The sequence below is a fragment of the Amblyomma americanum genome, chromosome 10 (genome assembly GCF_052857255.1).
Source record: "Amblyomma americanum isolate KBUSLIRL-KWMA chromosome 10, ASM5285725v1, whole genome shotgun sequence".
Classification (NCBI taxonomy): Eukaryota; Metazoa; Arthropoda; class Arachnida; order Ixodida; family Ixodidae; genus Amblyomma; species Amblyomma americanum.
The window spans coordinates 84116925-84135695 of record NC_135506.1 but is presented as its reverse complement, the minus strand read 5'-3'; the positions used below and the strand labels follow the sequence as shown (position 1 = coordinate 84135695).

Here is an 18771-nt window from a genome sequence, read left to right as displayed (position 1 = left end):
ACTCGCTTTCTTCCTCACTGCCTGGACTGCCGTCACCACTGCGTTGCAATACTATGCCGCAAAAGCTGAAAAACCCGGCATTAAAAGTGCTTGCCGTTTAGCAGGTAGTGTTCCTTACACAACCGACCCCGGCGGTGGCGTTACGTCCCCAGGACCCAAGCTGATAGCGAACTTTCGATATAGGGTCTGCAAAGTTATCATAAAATTCTGGAGCAACATAGAATCACCTCCGCCTGTCTAGTATCAATCGAGATAAATCTGGCCACCTCTTGCATCACACACAAAGCGATAAAGCCGCGTGCTGGCAGCGTTGAAGAATGAACAAGTATTACTGGTGTTGGCGGACACACGAAAACCGGTGAATCGTCTTAGGTAGTAAACTGGTTAACTAATTTTTAATAATGAACTCTTTAACTAGCAGAGTTAGGCGCCTAGTTGCAATTAGAGATTAGTAGCTGGTAGATAGTAATAGCTGTGTCAGTTTCTAGAATTTCGAAAACGCGATTACACTTGGCGCTGTGGCTCAACAAAATTTGGCTTTTTCGACTAGTTACGTGCACTGGAGGGGTTGCTGATAGCCTGCATGCTCTCGAACGCGCATGTATTTTCTCACGACGCACCCAAGTTTTGTTCAGCGACAGCGGCGAGGGTAATCGCGGTCTCTAAATTCTGAAAACTGGCATGGCTATTACTAACGACCCGCTACAAATCCCTAATTGCAACAAGTTGCCTATCTGCGATAGCCAAAAAGTAAACTATCAGAAATTAGTTGAACAGCTTACACTTAAGACAATTCCACGCTATTCCGGTGTCCACCAACACTGGCAATACCATGCCGCAAAGGCCATATTTTTATCCCAAAAAGATTATTTTTGAAACGTTTTGAGTCTTTCCTGAAACACTTGGTACAAAACGCACTCTAAGGAAGTATATGCGTTTTTCAACTACTTGAGGCATATAGACTGCAAAGTGCAAGGCGCTCAATATGGCATCGGTCGGTAAGGGTTCGAAAAAAGATACCACCGAAGTATGGAAACTGAGCTGATAGATAGTAAAAAACACAAGATAATCATATCACTGATGACTCCAGGAGTTACTTTAGGAACCGTTCAAGGAGAATAGTTGCAAGGAAAGAGAAAAAGTAATGACCTTAACCACTAACCAAGTAACCCGTGAAAGTATGACAAATGATAGCGGTATTTTATAGGATGAGGGGGTCACATTAACATTTTTTTTTCTTATGGGGACTGCGAAATTTTGGATAGCTTCTATGTCATACGTTTAAGCTTCATAAAACCATAATTTACTTTCTGTTTAGGTTTACATTATGGAAGACAGCAGTCACCCAAAACCAAGGATCATATGTCTGTTTGTAATTTTTTATTATGTGGTTTGTTATCAATGGAAGCTTAATAAAAGCGGAAGGAAAATAACCACATGCCGCTGACGGGATCCGAACCCACGACCTCCGAATATCACGTCCGGTGCTCTACCAACGGAGCTACCGTGACAGCTGTCCAATCCTTTGCTTTCGGGTATATTTATGTGTAGCGTAACCGAACCTTGAGAGTATTCACCAACGCCACCATCCTTCATAGCGGCGGACGTAGGTGTCCTGTATTACCGCGAGTGCCACGTATGAACTGATGAGGGTGGAAGTTGTGCGAGAACCGTATTATGCTACCTACGGCATCAAGACTGCCGGATACGAGGCCCTCGTTGAACTATTCAGCATACAAGGGAATGGAAAGAGTAATGGAAAGATGTCATAGGGGGCAGCATAAGAAGTTTCTCCCACAGCTTCCGCCCTCATGAATCAACCACATTCCTACGTAGCACTAGCAGTAATACAGGACGCACTACGTCCGCCGCTATACATAGGAGAGGTGGCGCTGATGAGCATACAAGTTTCGGTTACGCTACTTATATATACCACCAAAAACAGAGCTTTGGACAGCCGTCACCGTAGCTCAATTGGTAGAGCACCAGACGTGGAATTGCGAGATCGTGGGTTCGGATTGCACCGGCGGCATGTGGTTGTCTTTTCTTCGACTTCTATCAATCTCCCATTGATGAAAACCCAAAAATTCAAAAAATACATCCCCTATGCCCCTTGGATTCGGTGACTGCTGGCTTCCGTCATGTATGTAATAACGAGCACCCCTTTCCATTCCCTTGTATCCTGTTTAGTTCAATTCCCACTGCGTCGCACACAATGGTGCACACAGCGCGCAAACAGAGAACTTGGCGAAGATGCGGGGCATCTGCTACTAATCCGTAGCCCAGTGTTTCTTCTGCTGGATGCAGAAATTGATTCGAAGATTGCCATCTCCTGAAAAATGTATTCTTTAATGCCGGCGCCATTTCTCGCACAGAGCCAGCATCATGTTTGAAAAATACATTGATACGGAATCTGTCACACAAGTCAAATGTGTGTTACTGCTATTGAATTGCGTAAAACATGTATTGAAACTACTGAAACAAAGGAACGCCTCGAATATCACAGTGTTGTAAAAGAACATGTCCAACAATCTTGGGCAAAAATTTTGAACACTGAAATTTTGTAAGGCACTTTTACGGAGACACTGAAGGTAATGATCCGTTGTTCCGATGCGTAGCAAAATCTTTTTAAGTTTTTCAATCCTTCGCATCGAGTAGTTAATACTGCCTCAGGAAAGCAATTGGGAATGTTTTTTGACAATAGCAAAAATGTTGATAGTCGCATGAAACTAGTCGCATAATCACTAGTCGCAGAATAACACTAGTCGCATAATCAATATCATCCATTCACAGTACATATCTGAAGGTACATGCAAGTGTGCGAGAGAGCCCGATCCAGTGGACCCCGTACCTCCGGAAACGCGCGGAAACCGTTGAAGCGTAGTGCGTCGGCTTTACATTCCATCCGCCAACTTTAAACGTGAGCGCCCTTGAGCACCCATCCGTTATTTGTGGCTAAAAATAAATAAATAACCTAGCCCTTGCAACCGTGGGAGACCTCTACGCCGCCTGCTGCACAGTGCAAAAGCGCCTTTCAAGGGATCACAATCCATTGGCCCCAAAGCCTCGGCCAGCCTCCGATGGGCGCGACGTGCCGACCTTGTCCTCGCCCCTCGCGACTCCCCGAACGGTGGTTAATATACTTAATTAGCAACGGCTGCTCACTGAGGAATGGGGAAACGACCCGCCGGCGCCTAACCTAACCGTGCTCCCTCAAAAGCATCGCACGCTCTGTGGGGCTGAGGTCGCTGAAATGCAGGCCTGAGTTTTTTTGCGAGAACTTCGTCGTCAGGTTCGGGAACGGGATCCATCGTAACGCTGGCAAGACACCGGTGCAAACGTAAACGAAGCGACGGTAGCGAACCCCGAGAGATGCCTTCAACGTGCGGCGGTGGTAGCTTTCATTTCGGCTGCTGCTAGATCGCACCGATAGCCGCCAGAAATCACGGAGCCTGCGTTTACGTCCACTCTGTCCTATGACGTCATAAGAGTGCGCTGTGACGCCATAAGAGTGTCAGGAGTTTGAATCGGAGCCGCGGGAAAAACTTTTTCAATTTCGTATCCAAATTACGTTGAAATAAATGCATCTTTCGCTCGCGCACAAGCGGCTACAAGGCCATAAAATGCCGAACTATCAGATTTTGCTAACAAAAAAAATTGATAGGGTTCTCCTCACTGTTCCTTTAAACGCATTCCCCAACACGAGACGGCGAGTAAAATTTTCAGTTACAATATATTCGTGAAAAACAACGGTAGTCTCTAGACAGTAGGTGCAAAACAATTTCTGTGTAGGACAAGCGATATCACATCCCTGTGTGCGTGCTCAGGCTGAGTTTGTAATATAAAGAAGTGTTATCACTACACTTCTCCTTCTGTCCTTCTACGGCGTAGCGCTATCACATTTCAGATACCTGAACGAGAACGAGTGGTTCCTTCGAGGCATTCTTCTCTACAGCGACGTCTCCCAGCAGTAGTTGAGCGTACGTGTCCCACGACCACATAGCGGCGTTGTAGTGCTTGGCAAGTTTCCGAACGCTCATCAGAGAGACGAGGCCGCCGCTTGAGCTTTTCCGAGATGATGCGACCTCTGGCCAGTGTCCTCGGCGCGATGCTCGGTTCTCCATTTCAACGATGGTAGCGAGCTCCTGGTCAACAGCCAGAACCTAGAACAGCGGCGTATGTTCAGAGTTGGCTCATCTATGCTTCTAAAGGTGGCGCAGTGCCATCAGCATGAGGTGTAGCGCCGCTGCCAAAGTACTGCTAGGATTGTTGCCCTGTAGCTTTAACCAAGCTGACCACAATAAAAATCGCGAAAACATGGAATCAAGATGTGATGCATTTCATTTTTTCTAGTGTGTTAAAGTATCGTGATGAATTTTAGTTCATACAATCTGCTGTTATACCAAGGAAAGCGGATAGCACTTTAAAAACGTGCACTTCTCAGATATGTCATAGTAGACGAGACAGTATGTCTTATTTTTGAAGCGGGAACTAAAACTAGTATTACAATAATATAGGAACGGAGAGAGCCACTCAAAACAGTTTCTCATATGCCGCTACTGTATAGACTTGTGTAGAACCCTTAGGCTACTTTAACTATCTTTTCTATATTGCTTATGACATTGCCCTCCTAGTCTCTTAACACATACATCTGTCTAGTTTCCTATTTACCGCTTTTCGGCTACCTCCGTTCTTTACAGCACGCTCGATTCTCTCCATATTAAACTACCTTATATCGGCTACCCTTCCGCTTATTTATTAACTTCGATAGACGTTAATGATAGAGACAGGCGCGCACAGCAACGCGTCATCCGGCCAGTAACGAAAGAGGAAGTAAAGAAAGCCTTAGGAGCAATGCAAAGGGGAAACCAGCAGATGGTGAAGATCAGGTGACAGCAAATCTGTTGAAGAAGGGAAGGAAGATTGTGATAGAAAAACTAGTCACCCTGTATATATACGCAATGCCTTCTGACCTCAACCGTACCAGAAGCTTGGAAGAACGCGAATATTATCTTAATTCTTAAGAAAAGACACGCCAAGGATATGAAAAATTACAGACCGATCAGCTTACTGTCCGTTGCCAAAAAGTTATTTATTAAAGTAATCGCTAATAGAGTAAGGACAACGTTAGACTTTAATCAACCAAATGATCAGGCAAGATTTCTAAAGATATTCCACAATAGATCATATTCACACTATCAATCAGGTGATAGAGAAATGCGCAGAATATAACCAACCCCTATATATATATATATATATATATATATATATATATATATATATATATATATATATATATATATATATATATATATATATATATATATATATATATATATATATATATATATATATATATATATATATATATATATATATATATACATATATATATATGTATATATATATATATATATATATATATATATATATATATATATAGCCTTCATTGATTACGAGAAAGCATTTGACTCGCTGGAAAGCTCAGCAATCATACAGGCATTGCGGAATCAGGGTGCAGAAGAGCCTTATGTCAAAATACTGAAAGATACATATAGGATCTGCACAGCAAGCATAGCCCTCCATAAAGTCAGCAGTAAAATTCCTATAGCAAGGGCGTCAGGCAAGGAGACACGATCTCACAAGTGCTATTCACCGCATTTTTACATGAGGTATTCCGAGGCCTGATTTGGGAACAGTTGCGGATAAGGCTTAATGGAGAATACCAAAATAATTTGCGATTCGCCGATTGCATTGCCTTGCTGAGTCACTCAGGAGATGAACTGCAAATCATAATCAATGATTTAGACAGACAAAACAGAACAGTGGGTCCAAAAATTGTGACGCAGAAAACAAAAGTAATGTTGAACACTTTAACAAGGGAACAGCAGTTCACAATTGGCAGCAAGGTGCTGGAGTGCTAAAAGAATTCGTCTACTTAGGGCAAGTAGTGACAGCTGATCCGGTTCATGAGAGGGAAATAACTAGATGACAAGAATGGGGTGGAGCGCACAAGGCAGGTTCTCTCAGATTATGAATAGCAGTTTACCAACATCCCTCAAGAAAAAAGTGTATAACAGCTGTATCTTACCAGTACTCCCCTACGGGGCAGAAACGTGGAGGCTAACGAAAAGGGTTCAGCTTAAGTTAAAGACAACGCCGTGAGCCACGGAAAGAAAAATGATAGGTGTAACGTTAAGAGGCCGAAAGCAGGCAGAGTGGGTGAGGGAACAAACGCGTTTTAATGACATCCTAGTCAAAATCAAGTGGAAGAAATGGGCTTGGGCAGAGCATGTAATGCGAAGGCAAGATAACCGCTTGTCCTTAAGGGTAACAGAGTGGATTCCAAGAGAAAGTAAGCGTAGCAGGGGGCGGCAGAAGGTTAAGTGGGCGGATGAGCTTAGGAAGTTTGCAGGCATAGGGTGGGCACAGCTTACAATGGACAGGGCTATTTTGAGAGACATGGGAGACCTTGGCCCTGCAGTGGGTGTATTCAGGCTGATGATGATGATGGTGGTGAGGCGACGTCGCCTTCCAGAGCAATCGCCTCCTGGCGGGCAAATTCCTCTCCTGTGAATAACTTCATGTAGGACGAGTTCGCAGTTTCTTGAGGCCTGTGGTTTACGCCGGACTTCAAGCGTGTAGAAAACCTCCATATAATTTCATTCGGTCGTTGCGTTCATAATGAGCTGCGTCGTGTCATCACGAGTGCTCTCTTACTTCAAAGACATCTAGTGTAGGAGCTTCTTCAACATTTTGGTTTGAACATATTAGCTTCTAAACATATCTATGCGGCTTATTTCACCTTATTCCTTTCGCGTCAGCCTATTTTATGGGCAGTGCACTACATATGGCTGTCCTCTGTGCAACGGCGGTCACATGAAATTGAGTCGCTGTTAATATGAAGCACTATGGCGGGTACTGTGAACAACACTGTCAACAGCGAAGCACTAGCAACGATACTCGAACCATCAAAAAAGCATTTCGCTATGATGCACACCGATCTAGGCTGAGCACTTCATGACTGCCTCTCCCGCATTTTTCTTTGTAGCCGGAACAGCGTGTTTGCTTTTAATACATTCGATGACTCCCACGTCGCCGAAAAATGAATATATTCCAGTTTCTGAAGTGTGTCTACACACTTCTACGCAGTGCTTTCGCTCCCGTTGCGGAGGGCGAGTTGGGCGATCAACGCCCCGTTGCTCGAAAAAGAGGCCACACGGCTGCGCCATCCCGCTTGAACGCGCACACACAGCTCATTGTAGAGTTGCTGTGGGACATACGATTTTGCTTTAATATAATGAGTCAGTTCGTCTTATTCTGTTGGTCGAAAAACTTTTCGTTCGAGTGCACAGTTTTAAACTGGCTTCACTGTACAGCTACGCTTAGGGTGGGGGGTCAGTGCTTGTGTGCTTGTTTTCTGTTCTAGTCTTTACGTCCTATTTTAAGGCACCTTTATACCCAAGACCATTAGAAAATATTATACTGCTAGCGTCTTTTTCCCGTGTAATAACCCGTGCAGTTTTTTTTTTGTTATTCATAATGAGGCATAATGAGAAAGGGAGAGAAAGTTAGAAGGAGGAGTGCAAACACGCCTCGATTAAAAAGTGGCAAAAGTGCGCGATAAACCGATTATCATGAGTTCGCTCGCGATAGTCGCCTTCAACGTCCCATCGCAGGCCGACTTTCCTTAGGAAGCGTCGCCTCACGGAGGCTGTGGCCGGGCAAGTCCACAGCAAGTGCTTTTTGTCACACAGTTCAGGCGCAGTACTACAGCGGCGACACTTGTCATTAGAAAATACTATACTGCTAGCGTCTTTTTCCCGTGTAATATCCCGTGCTGTTTTTTTTTTTGTTATTCATAATGAGGCATAATGAGAAAGGGAGAGAAAGTTAGAAGGAGGAGTGCAAACACGCCTCGATTAAAAAGTGGCAAAAGTGCGCGATAAAGCGATTATCGTGAGTTCGCTCGCGATAGTCGCCTTCAACGTCCCATCGCAGGCCGACTTTCCTTAGGAAGCGTCGCCTCACGGAGGCTGTGGCCGGGCAAGTCCACAGCAAGTGCTTTTTGTCACACAGTTCAGGCGCAGTACTACAGCGGCGACACTTGTCATTAGAAAATACTATACTGCTAGCGTCTTTTTCCCGTGTAATATCTCGTGCAGTTTTTTTTGTTATTCATAATGAGGCATAATGAGAAAGCGAGAGAAAGTTAGAAGAGGGAGTGTAAACACGCCTCGCTTAAAAAGTGGAAAAAGTGCGCGATAAAGCGATTATCGTGAGTTCGTTCGCGATAGTCGCCTTCAACTTCCCATTGCAGGCCGACTTTCCTTAGGAAGCGTCGCCTAACGGAGGCTGTAGCCGGGCAAGTCCACAGCAAGTGCTTTTTGTCACACAGTTCAGGCGCAGTACTACAGCGGCGACACTTGTCATTAGAAAATACTATACTGCTAGCGTCTTTTTCCCGTGTAATATCCCGTGCTGTTTTTTTTTGTTATTCATAATGAGGCATAATGAGAAAGCTAGACAAAGTTAGAAGAGGGAGTGTAAACACGCCTCGCTTAAAAAGTGGCAAAAGTGCGCGATAAAGCGATTATCGTGAGTTCGCTCGCGATAGTCGCCTTCAACTTCCCATTGCAGGCCGACTTTCCTTATGAAGCGTCGTCTCACTGAGGCTGTAGCCGGGCAAGTCCACAGCAAGTGCTTTTTGTCACACAGTTCAGGCGCAGTACCACAGCGGCGACATTTGTCAGTTACTTCTAAGCGTTTGTCACGCCACCGATGACGCACAGAGGGAGTCAGAGCCGCTCCTGCCCGAATCCGGAGCACAGGTACCTCCTCGTCCTGAGTGAGACGACGGGGGAGAGGGGACGAACACGGAAGAATTACAGCGCGTGTTCGCTGACGCAAAGCTTGTTTCTTGGAAACATGGGACAGGAACGGATCTGGGTCAAGAGGGGAAGGTTTCGGTATATCTGATATGTTAATGTGTGTCATTGCATCCAGATGAATATTATGCGGATCGTGAGCATCCATGGCCGCGAATCCAGTGTATATATACGGACAGGACAGGGGTATTTTTTTAGAGTTGGTGAATGGATTGTGTACTTTGTAATGTGCGCCAGACAGTCTTAAGCTGCTTAAGGCTGTCTGGCGCCCTTTACAAAGTACACAATCTATTCACCAACTCTGCAAAAAATACTCCTTTTTGCTTAAGGGCGGCAAGGGAGTCAGTGTAAATATTAAGAATATCGAAAGTGGGTACGAGTAGAAGGGAAGCAATTGCATTGTCTATCGCTTGAAGCTCCAAGGCAAGGGGTGTGCAAGTATTCGTGCTATATGTAGCGCGGGAGTTAAGATGAGGATGGGAGGGACTGTAAACTGCGGTAACTCCCTGCAGGGCTGTTTGTAATGCCTCGATGTATATTATGCTCCCTGGAGGTAGACGCGTGGTGGATATCGGCGGCGAAGCAGAGGAGCGATTGCCAGTGAGCTGACAGTATGACCATGGAGGAAGAGTCTGTAAACGATGAAGCTGAAGCGACATCTTGCGTGCTCTCTTTGCCTCACGCTGGTCGATGATTCCACTTAATGTATTAAGTTGAGCGTACTCTTGCGGAATGGGTATGGGTGTAATACGAGGGAGGAAAGTTATGCAGCTCATAGCCTCCGCATTGATTGCTTCAAGGCAGTCCCACTGTGCAGTTCTCGTGGCACTTAATACCATTCGGCACGTTTTCTTACTAGTGTAAATTGGCGACATCACATGGGATGAGTGAAGCTTTTGCCGCCATACTGTCCGCGTTATAAAAGAATGGCTTTGGTGTTGTGAAAACTCACATGATGTAATATCTTAATATTCAATAAGCGTCTTATTAGTTGAATATTTTTTTCCTCACAGGGGTAACAATTTTCATCATGAAAAAGGGTGTAGACCACAATGGGCAGGCTGCCAGGAATAATTCTAACTCGAAACTTTATTCGGTCACTGATTTGACTCTCTATCAAGGTATTCTAAAACCGGCTATTAACTTTCTTTAGAATTAGTAGTAACTTTCTTTTCACTCAAGTATTATCTTTTGAATCCTCTCAACAACTTTTAATACAAAGTTGGTAGAAAGTTACTTCTTTGTATATGCTGCTGTCATTAGAAAGTTGCTAGAAAATAGCTTTTACATTCTATAGCACTGCTATGTTGAGTAGCAGCAATTGGACGTATTCGGCCATCCGAGGTCTTAGAGCCGATTCTCGTATTTTATCCCAACGCGTGTACACATCTTTTAAAATTACTCCAACTTGTACAAATATTATTATTAGTAGTAAATCAATACCATTTTTCGTAAAGTGGCTTTCTTATAGCACTAAACGAGATTGTTGCTGTGCTTGTTTGCGAATTTAGATGGTCAGTGCCCGGTATAAATAAGATATGAACAATACTCAATTCTTTGAAAGAAGAAACAAAACTTAGTCACCAGTCGGACAATAACGGTATTGCACTATTTCTTGACCACCTTAATTGCTTGCCTCTGAAAGAATTACGTCAGAGAGCATGGGCCGTGCCGTTACTCATAGAGGTTAGAAATCATAAGCTAAGATAATCAAACAATGATCACACTATGATCCGGATGTGGGTCTTTAATATCTTTTGCACGTTGCAGTGGTTAATGTGGCGTTGACTGGATAGGATAAATAGCAAGAGGTGCGTGAAATTCTACGGTGGCCATCTGTTCCTACAGGATAATGGTTCTGAGTACCTACCCGCGTTAGCACCGATATAGGTGCCAAAAGTAAACGCTTTTGCACGAGTTAAGGCACAGTTCTCTGGTTTTGTGATCGCTTTGCTCGTTACTGGCTTAAAGGTCAAGCTATTCCTTGGCCGGATGCCGTGTTATTCTCTAACGGTGGCTGTAGTTCATTTAAGGAGCAAACTACGACTTTCAATGCGTAATACTTTGAATGCGATGCATTTTCAATGGTAAATAGAAGGAGGAGGAAAAAAACAGTAAATTCTCAGCCAAAAATAATTACAAAAGCCTACCTGGTGAGCTTCGTCAGTCAGTTCAGGAGCAGGCTTTTTGAGAAGCGCAAAGCCAGTCGTGATCTTCTGCAGCAGCAGCTCCTTGTCTTCCTTTCCCAGGGCACCTCGGAGGCGCAGGGAATGCGTCGACTCAGGCGGATCAAGGAAGAGCACAATGCCCTTAGCCTGCCTACGGCGACGAGCTGTTGTCAGGGAAGGCCGGAAGAAGGCTGCCAGGGACAGCTCACGGTCCAGCATCCCCACAACACGGGTCAGGTGCGGGAGGCTTGACGGTGACGAGCCGTTTGTGGTCACGCTGTACGGGTAGCTCTGGGTGAAAAAGGATTAGAATGGATTGTAAATCTCTAATTTTCCAGCAGAGGAAGGGAAAGCTTTAGCCTCCCCACCAAGACGACAGCGAGGAGTACATGGGCCCTAGTGGCTGCTTCGAACAGTCGGACGGTATTTAATTGAATCTCTGGATCTCAGCTGAGGAGTAAGTGAGGAGTCTCTAAAGCGAGGAGTCTTTAAAGTCTAAAGACTTTATGCTTCTTCCATCAGAGGGAGACTGAGTGCATTCCCAGAGGATGTGACTGACATCAGCTCTGACATTACATAGTTTCCACTGACTACAGTACTGACTCAGGTAGTAGAGGCTGCAAAAAGTTTTGTCTTTCTTGATGTGGAAGGGGCTCGATTAAAACTGAAAAAATATATATACACCTGACGAGTTTTTAATTCACTTTTACTCCACATACAACGGTTACAATCATATTTCACATTGTCAGGTTAGAGTAAATGAACATATAACTAATATAAGAAAAGGTTTATGAGAGTTTAACGTCCCAAAGAGACTCAGGCTATGAGGGGCGCCGTAGTGAAGGTTCTTTAACCTGCAATGACATCGCACAATATGACAGTTTTCTCACTGCATCACGGCTACCAGTAGGTGCGGCACAGCTGGGTCTGACGAGGTTGCTGAAGATAATGGCGTCACGATTTCTGATATCGGCATGAAAACTCCTGCGATATTTTGAAGCGTAGTACGTTGCAACGAACAATTTGTAAACATAAAATACTTTCGGATCTCAATCTTGGCAAACTGAAGCCAACGTCGTCCGGAAACTGCGATACACATGAGGAAAAACGAGGCCGAACCCAAAGCCGAACATGATGGCGAACTTTTCCGGCCGAATGATATTTAGCAGTGAGAAACTATAGCCCCGAGAGGGACACGAGCCACCGCTGGTGCAAATAAAGTAGCTTCATTACCTGATGTCTTAGACCGCTCGCCCATTGCCGCTAAGAGGTTGCCTCTTGAGCTACTGCTTTAGACGTCGTGTTCGTCATCTTTCATCCGTTAGTGCAGCGCTTCGAAGTGCCAACGCCATCGACGCACTGTAAAGCTGGAAGAGAGGCGGATAATTGCAGCGGTCTTCAGGGTTCAAAAGCAGCCAGGGAAGCCATCCGCGCTGCCGGATCCTTGAATACAAGCGGATGAAGGGGGAGGCCAGTCAAGCAGCTAAAGAATCTGGCCACTTCTCTGTCGTCCTAGAGCGGATTACGCCTGCCCTGCAACGCATTCTACGCTTCCACCTACTCCTGACGACGAGATCTACCACAGATGTATGGTGTTGTTCCAGTAGAATTCAAAAACTTTTGTTATATACTGGCACTGAGGCGGTCTTTCTCCTCATTATAAAAAATGTTTCCCTTCTTTTTGCAATTCATATGCAAGCGTGGTTCCGAGACATTATAGTTGCGTACAACCTGCAAAAACTGAAGGTGGTAACACCGGGCTACATTCCGCGACGTCTTCTATTACTCCGCTAGCCAATAACAACAGTAAATGAAATCAGCTTCTTAACGTCTGACCTTATTAAACAAGACAGGTATCAAAATTCTAGAGCTTATAATTTTTATTGTGATCAGGTTCTTGCTCAAGTAACAGGGAAGGTTTTAACAGACTACTTTTTATCGTGGAGGAATTCTGCGCGGCGGTCTTAAATACAGGCGGAGCTTAACTGCAGACTTCACTTGTGTCCGACAATAAAGAATATCGAGGTGAATTACTACTGCTAAGACTTAGTGAGCACCTTTCCTTCTCGAGCGGCAGCGCTTGCAGAATTCGGGGGTTGCTGGGTTGGTGGACAATTCTATCTGCGCTCCGTCGGGCTTCACTCAACTGATCTTTCCACCTTCGTAATAACGACGCAGTATAAGCAATACCAGCTCTTGGCGGGAAATTTCAATTTATGCGTTAGGCCGTCGTCGTGCAGTTTCCTGCTTCGCCGTAACAAAATTCTCTGATTGGCCGATCCATTGACGACGTCATCCGGCTCATGTGACCCACGTGACCAATCAGAGGACACCGAAAATTTGAACTTCGCCACGAAAATTTTTTTATTGGTCGAGATAGGTAACATGACCTCGTGACGTCATCACAATCTTCTCACCGTAGAAGGCGGCAACCTACCCACAGGATTGTGACAAAACTGCCCACCGTTGTCAAATTCAATTCAGATGCCACCTGCTCACCCTGGCGCTGCATATTAGCCTTACGGGATCTCGGGGAGAGCATTATGGGTCTCACAAGCCCCACTGATGGCTCTGTTAGAGACAGCCACCTGCCGGGGCAGTGGCGCATCGCTTAACCGCTGCACCACTAGTGGTATGACGACACCCCTTGATCTATGATTGAGACTGAGAAGGTCGTGACGTCATCAACACTGCGTGACCACCAGTGGACTATTCAAAGTTCTAGAGACCCGTGTACTGTGCGATGTCAGTGCACGCGGTGGCCAGAATTTCCGGAGCCCTTCACTACGGCGTCCCTCATAGCCTGAGTCGTTTTGGGACGTTAACCCCCCCTACACCAAACCATTAATAGAGCACCGCCAAAGTAAAAGTGTGAGGACCCCCTCCCCTCGTCGTTTATGCATGGGCCGAGTGCCCACTAATTTAATGTTTAGTAGGACGACTCATGAAAATGAGAGAAATGGGCTACAGTGGATGAGTAAGTGGGATTAGTATAGTGTTATGTGATAATCAAATGGAAGGTACCCGAGCGTTCTAGAAGGTGATGACTAATGCATGCCTTATAGGAAATGTGGAACCGGTTCGAACCAGAATTTCGGCGGGAAAATGAGAACAACACTAGACACTCATTGCACATTAGAGAACATTAGACTGAATGCTGCTGGGTTTATTCATTGCGTATGTGGTTAAAAAAGCCCCAAAATTCTTGCTCCGTTAAAAAAGCGAGTCAAGCTACTGTTCTTTGAAAAACTATGGAACTCAGTATGGCTGCTGAGACGCATCAATAATTCGTGCAACAATAACTAACGGCTTCATACACTTCTGTGTCAGGATGTAGGCAGCCAGCAAAATGCGCATGATGCCTCAAAACCCACTCCCCTTCTTTCATACATGGGCCCAAAGCCTACTAATTTATTGTTTAGAGGTAATGAGGCTAATGGTCCTGTGATTTTCATAATGGACGCCAAGCTTTTCACGTTACAATTATTTCTAATGAACGCATCATTTCTTCAAAGTTTTGAAGTGATTTTGATATAGTGTGGCGAATTTTCATGCATTTATCCCTCCAGACAACTTGTTTGAGATTTGAAAAGGAGACTAAGAGGCATATTGACCCTAGTTTGTCTAAAATAACAAGCTATAAACTGCTCCAGGTCTACATAGCGACCAAGATGGTCATGAACCTGAAAAACCGTGGTTGTTCTCACCTCAAGACCGTAGTGGCGGAAGAGGTCCAGCAGGTCTGACCAAGGGCCGCGACTTTGCTCCTTGGACACGCAGCGCAGGAAGAAGTTTGCGGCCCGGGAGAGGAAGCTGGTGTTTCGGTTGTTGCCTTCGTTGACAGTGTCTGCTTGACGGAACTCGTGGAACATATTCTCCAGTCGGTACCTGCGGGGCGTCGAAACAAGTATGTACTGCTCCAAATTTCAGCACCAAACAGAGCGATCTGAAATGGCGCGTTCTAAATCAACCTGGCATCAAGAACGCATCTTAAGGTGATACCGAACCAAAATTTTGTATCTAAGGTTTTGTTTTTTTTATACGAAGGAAACTTGAACTGCTAAAGGTTGTGCCTAATAAGGTTTTCCTAAAACAAAGCTCTAAATACATTTTTTGTTCGTCCCGCCGCTCCTGGCAGCCATCTATGGAAGCTTCCAAAGTGTCATCACAACACCCGCGCTCCTCCCGCGCGATTCAAATCGGTACACATCGATTGCAGACGTGGTGGAGCTATCTGTGTAGAAGTCATGTCTAACTCTCACTTCTCCCATTGTAGGCGTTAAAATATGTAGCTTTCGTAGCGGCGAAACAAAACGAAAAAGTGCTGCTCGACCAAGAGCGTCACGAAAGCATCGTTGCTCGAGGCACACTTTCCCCTACGTTTCTGAAAGATGAGCAGCTTGAAAACTACGGAATTGTACTGCGCGGAAAATAAGGCTGACCTGGCTTTGACTGGCGAATTTTTTCGTAACCCCTTCTGTACATTTATTATGCGACTAGTGCAGCTGTGTGCGGAAAGCACGGCACAGTTATCGAAAGACAACACCTGATGCTTCCTGCACACCGGTAAAAATGTATCTCCCACCCTACTAGTCTCCTCGCAGCCCTAAACCCTCCAATAGGCCTTCACATAAAACTCATCAGTCCACCACCACCTTCCATAAAGCTCATCAGAAGCACATGGCGAAAACAAATTCAAATTCGCAATTGAAAGGCGATCAGTGTCAAAGCAAAATGTACAACTAATACTGATAACGTAGCTTTGGAGCATCACGTCTTCTTATCAGCACTGCATTTTTAACTTGTCACAAAAAAACATTAAGCATTGCGACTAGCTGCGCGCTTGAGAATCAGAGGAGAGGAGGACGGAGAGGAAACTAGAATAAAAATGGGGTGAAGCGCATATGGCGGGTTCTCTGAGATCATGAGTGGCAGTTTGCCAATATCCCTCAATAGGTATGTATACAACAGCTGCATCTTACCGGTACTCACCTACGGGGCAGAAACATGGGGGCTAACGAAAAGGGCGCAGCTTTAGTTAAGGACAAAGCAGCGAGCCACGTAAAGAAAAACGATAGATATAACGTAAAGAGACCGGAAGTAGGCAGAGTAGGTGAGAGAATAAACGCGGGTTAATGACATCCGAGTCGAAATCAAGACGAAGAATTGGGCTTGGGCAGGGCGTGTAATGCGAAGGCAATATAACTACTGGTTCCTAGGGGTAACGGAGCTGATTACAAGAGAAGGCAAGCGTAGCAGGGGGCGGCAGAAAGTTAGGTGTTCGGATGGGATTAAGAAGTTCACGGTGATACGAAGGCCGCGGCTGGCAGAGGAAAGGGTTAATTAGAGAGTCTTAGGAGACACATTTTCCCTGCAGTAGAAATAGTCAGGATGATGATGATGATGATTATGATGATGAAATACGTTCTTTTCTACGGCGCTTTTCTATTGTCTGCGCTTAGGTTCATGCAGAACCGGAACAACATGAAATTTTGCTCGTCGACATTAGTGTTTTGTACTCCTGCACTGTAAGTCTGCTAAGCTGAAAGACTTATATTTAGTCAGGCTCATTCTTAGCGTAAAAGCACAATGCTTCGCTTACTGCAATGTTCAGTTCAAAACAGCGTTGAAATATGTGTCTTCACGTTCGCTTAGTTCTGTGCTGCGCATAGTTCACAGCAGTGCAGTGCAGTTAACGATTACTGGTGCGCTGGCGTTTTCGAACTGCCATGAAGCTGGCATGAGATGGTAAATGGTAGGGCAATATTCACATCACGTCACGCACCACTACGCGAAGGAGGGTCGAAGAAACCTCGGACGGAACCGTCATACTCTTCCTTTCTGTCTCAGTTCCGCACGCGAACCGTGCCCTTAAATATTTTAACCTTTTTCTTCATTGTATGGTCACCACCAGATAAAAGTTCAAGGTTTTGCTAGCCACGACTGGCTGACTGGTGTTTTCCACTGCTCTCGCTTGTTTGCAGTCTTTTCGCGCCAACTTTTCGAAGGCAATACGCCTTACTTGCTTTTATTCTTTTGCATGCAAGTTGCTTTACTGTCAGGGTCGTATTTATTCGTAATGCGAGGAATTTGGTGGCAGCGCAACCAGGCTTCATCAGATGTTGGAAGGAAGGCTGCCCGCAGTCAGCTGCCTGTCTGACAACGGCGTTAGGGCATCACTCTCTTCGCCACGCGTTTCAAGAGGCGATTTGGCACGCGCTCAGTTTGTCATAAATGAAACGAGCCGCTAAAAAACACCCTTAGTGATGTTTATAAATACCGTTGTAATCACGTATACTGAGAGTTCACTCTCAAATTTGTGCTGCATCTTTTTTTTGTTTCAGTATCTCTTTAGGCGTTATTCACGGGGAGAAGCCGGCGGCGGAGGAACGTACTACAGGGGACAAAAGTTTGCGGGACGCGAATTTTAGGAAAAACGTTTATTCTACCTCCACTTAGCTACCCAGTCGCCTGATATTGCGTAGAAAGGAATGAGCACTAAGGTCTTTCATACCTTCGTACAATATCAGCCGACTGGGTAGCGAGGTGAAGGTAGAATAAACTTTTTCCCTAGAACTCGTGTCCCGCAAACTTTTGCCCCTGACAGTGGATGTTGTGACCTGCCAATGTACTCGTTTCCCTGCATCGACACTTGTACAGGCGGCTAACAGCAGAGAGCGACCTCTCTCTTACGAACTGAATTGCTAGCTAAAACATTTAGACCATTTCGATGCAACCAGTGGGATCCCAAAGGGCACAGCTAGCAGAATTGCTAGACACACGTAGCGAGTCACCAGCCCGTCCATCACTCCACGCCTCCCCATGCCGGAATGTTTTTTTTTCAGCGACACTGTGAAGTCTTCCCGCTAATCTGGGGAGGGCGAAGCCACAGCTTTGCAGCTGAAAGTCACGAAGTTTTGCCACCTGACGCGTGCTCAATTCTGCGAAAGGCAGTATTTCTACGCTGCACAAATACTCAGATTTCTTGCAGAAATTGATGTGCTGTACAAAATTTAGGAGGACAATACAATGAGAGACGGCCATAAAGATCTGCAGCATAACCGAATTCTTATACAATTTGTCGTACAGTATACCTAGCACATAAAGTTTCGGTCATTTTATATTTGGAAAGCCGTGGCGCAGCGATCTTTTTTTCCGGCTTCATCCTTAGTAAGCATGCCAGAATTTTGTATAGTGAATAGAAATTCGTCGTTCATCTAGTCCCGCTACCCTAAAACCCTCATTAGATGAAATCAATCTAGAACGAGCAATCGGAGGTAGAGGCAAAGTGCCCTTGCTATATGCAGATTAAGACAGATATGTTTCAAATTCTCCCCGTAGGATATCCAAAGAGCGCAGCCTGTTTGTAATGCTTCCGTCTGAAGAAGCAGCTGTGTTGTCCATTCAGTGCAGTCCACGTAAGCATATAACAGTAAATAAGCTTACGACAGCGCCCTTTGTTTAAATAAAGAGATTTAACATATAGGAAGGGATTTAACGTACCCCTTACTACAGGGAACTACCGTAGCTGAGTGATTAACTCTTTTTCTCAGACGTGTGGAAGTGCTTACGAAGTCAGAAATTGACGGTCCCACGAGTTTAAAGGGACAGTGAGGAGAACTGTATCAATTTTTTTTTGTCAGCAAAATCTGATTGCACAGTATTTCATGGCTTTGTTGCCGCTTGTCCGGGAGCGAAAGATGCATTTATTTCAA

General features: G+C 45.1%; 1 protein-coding gene across 1 annotated transcript in view; it reads right to left on the bottom strand.

The window, feature by feature from the left end:
* LOC144106513 (uncharacterized) overlaps positions 1–18771 on the bottom strand; it is a 90330-nt gene that overhangs the window by 33573 nt on the left and 37986 nt on the right. The window contains exons 4-6 of the mRNA XM_077639356.1: positions 14764–14944; positions 11039–11347; positions 3912–4163 (exon numbers count right to left, since the gene is read on the bottom strand). Coding sequence (XP_077495482.1) covers positions 3912–4163; positions 11039–11347; positions 14764–14944 — 742 coding nt within the window. The remainder of the gene's footprint in view (positions 1–3911; positions 4164–11038; positions 11348–14763; positions 14945–18771) is intronic.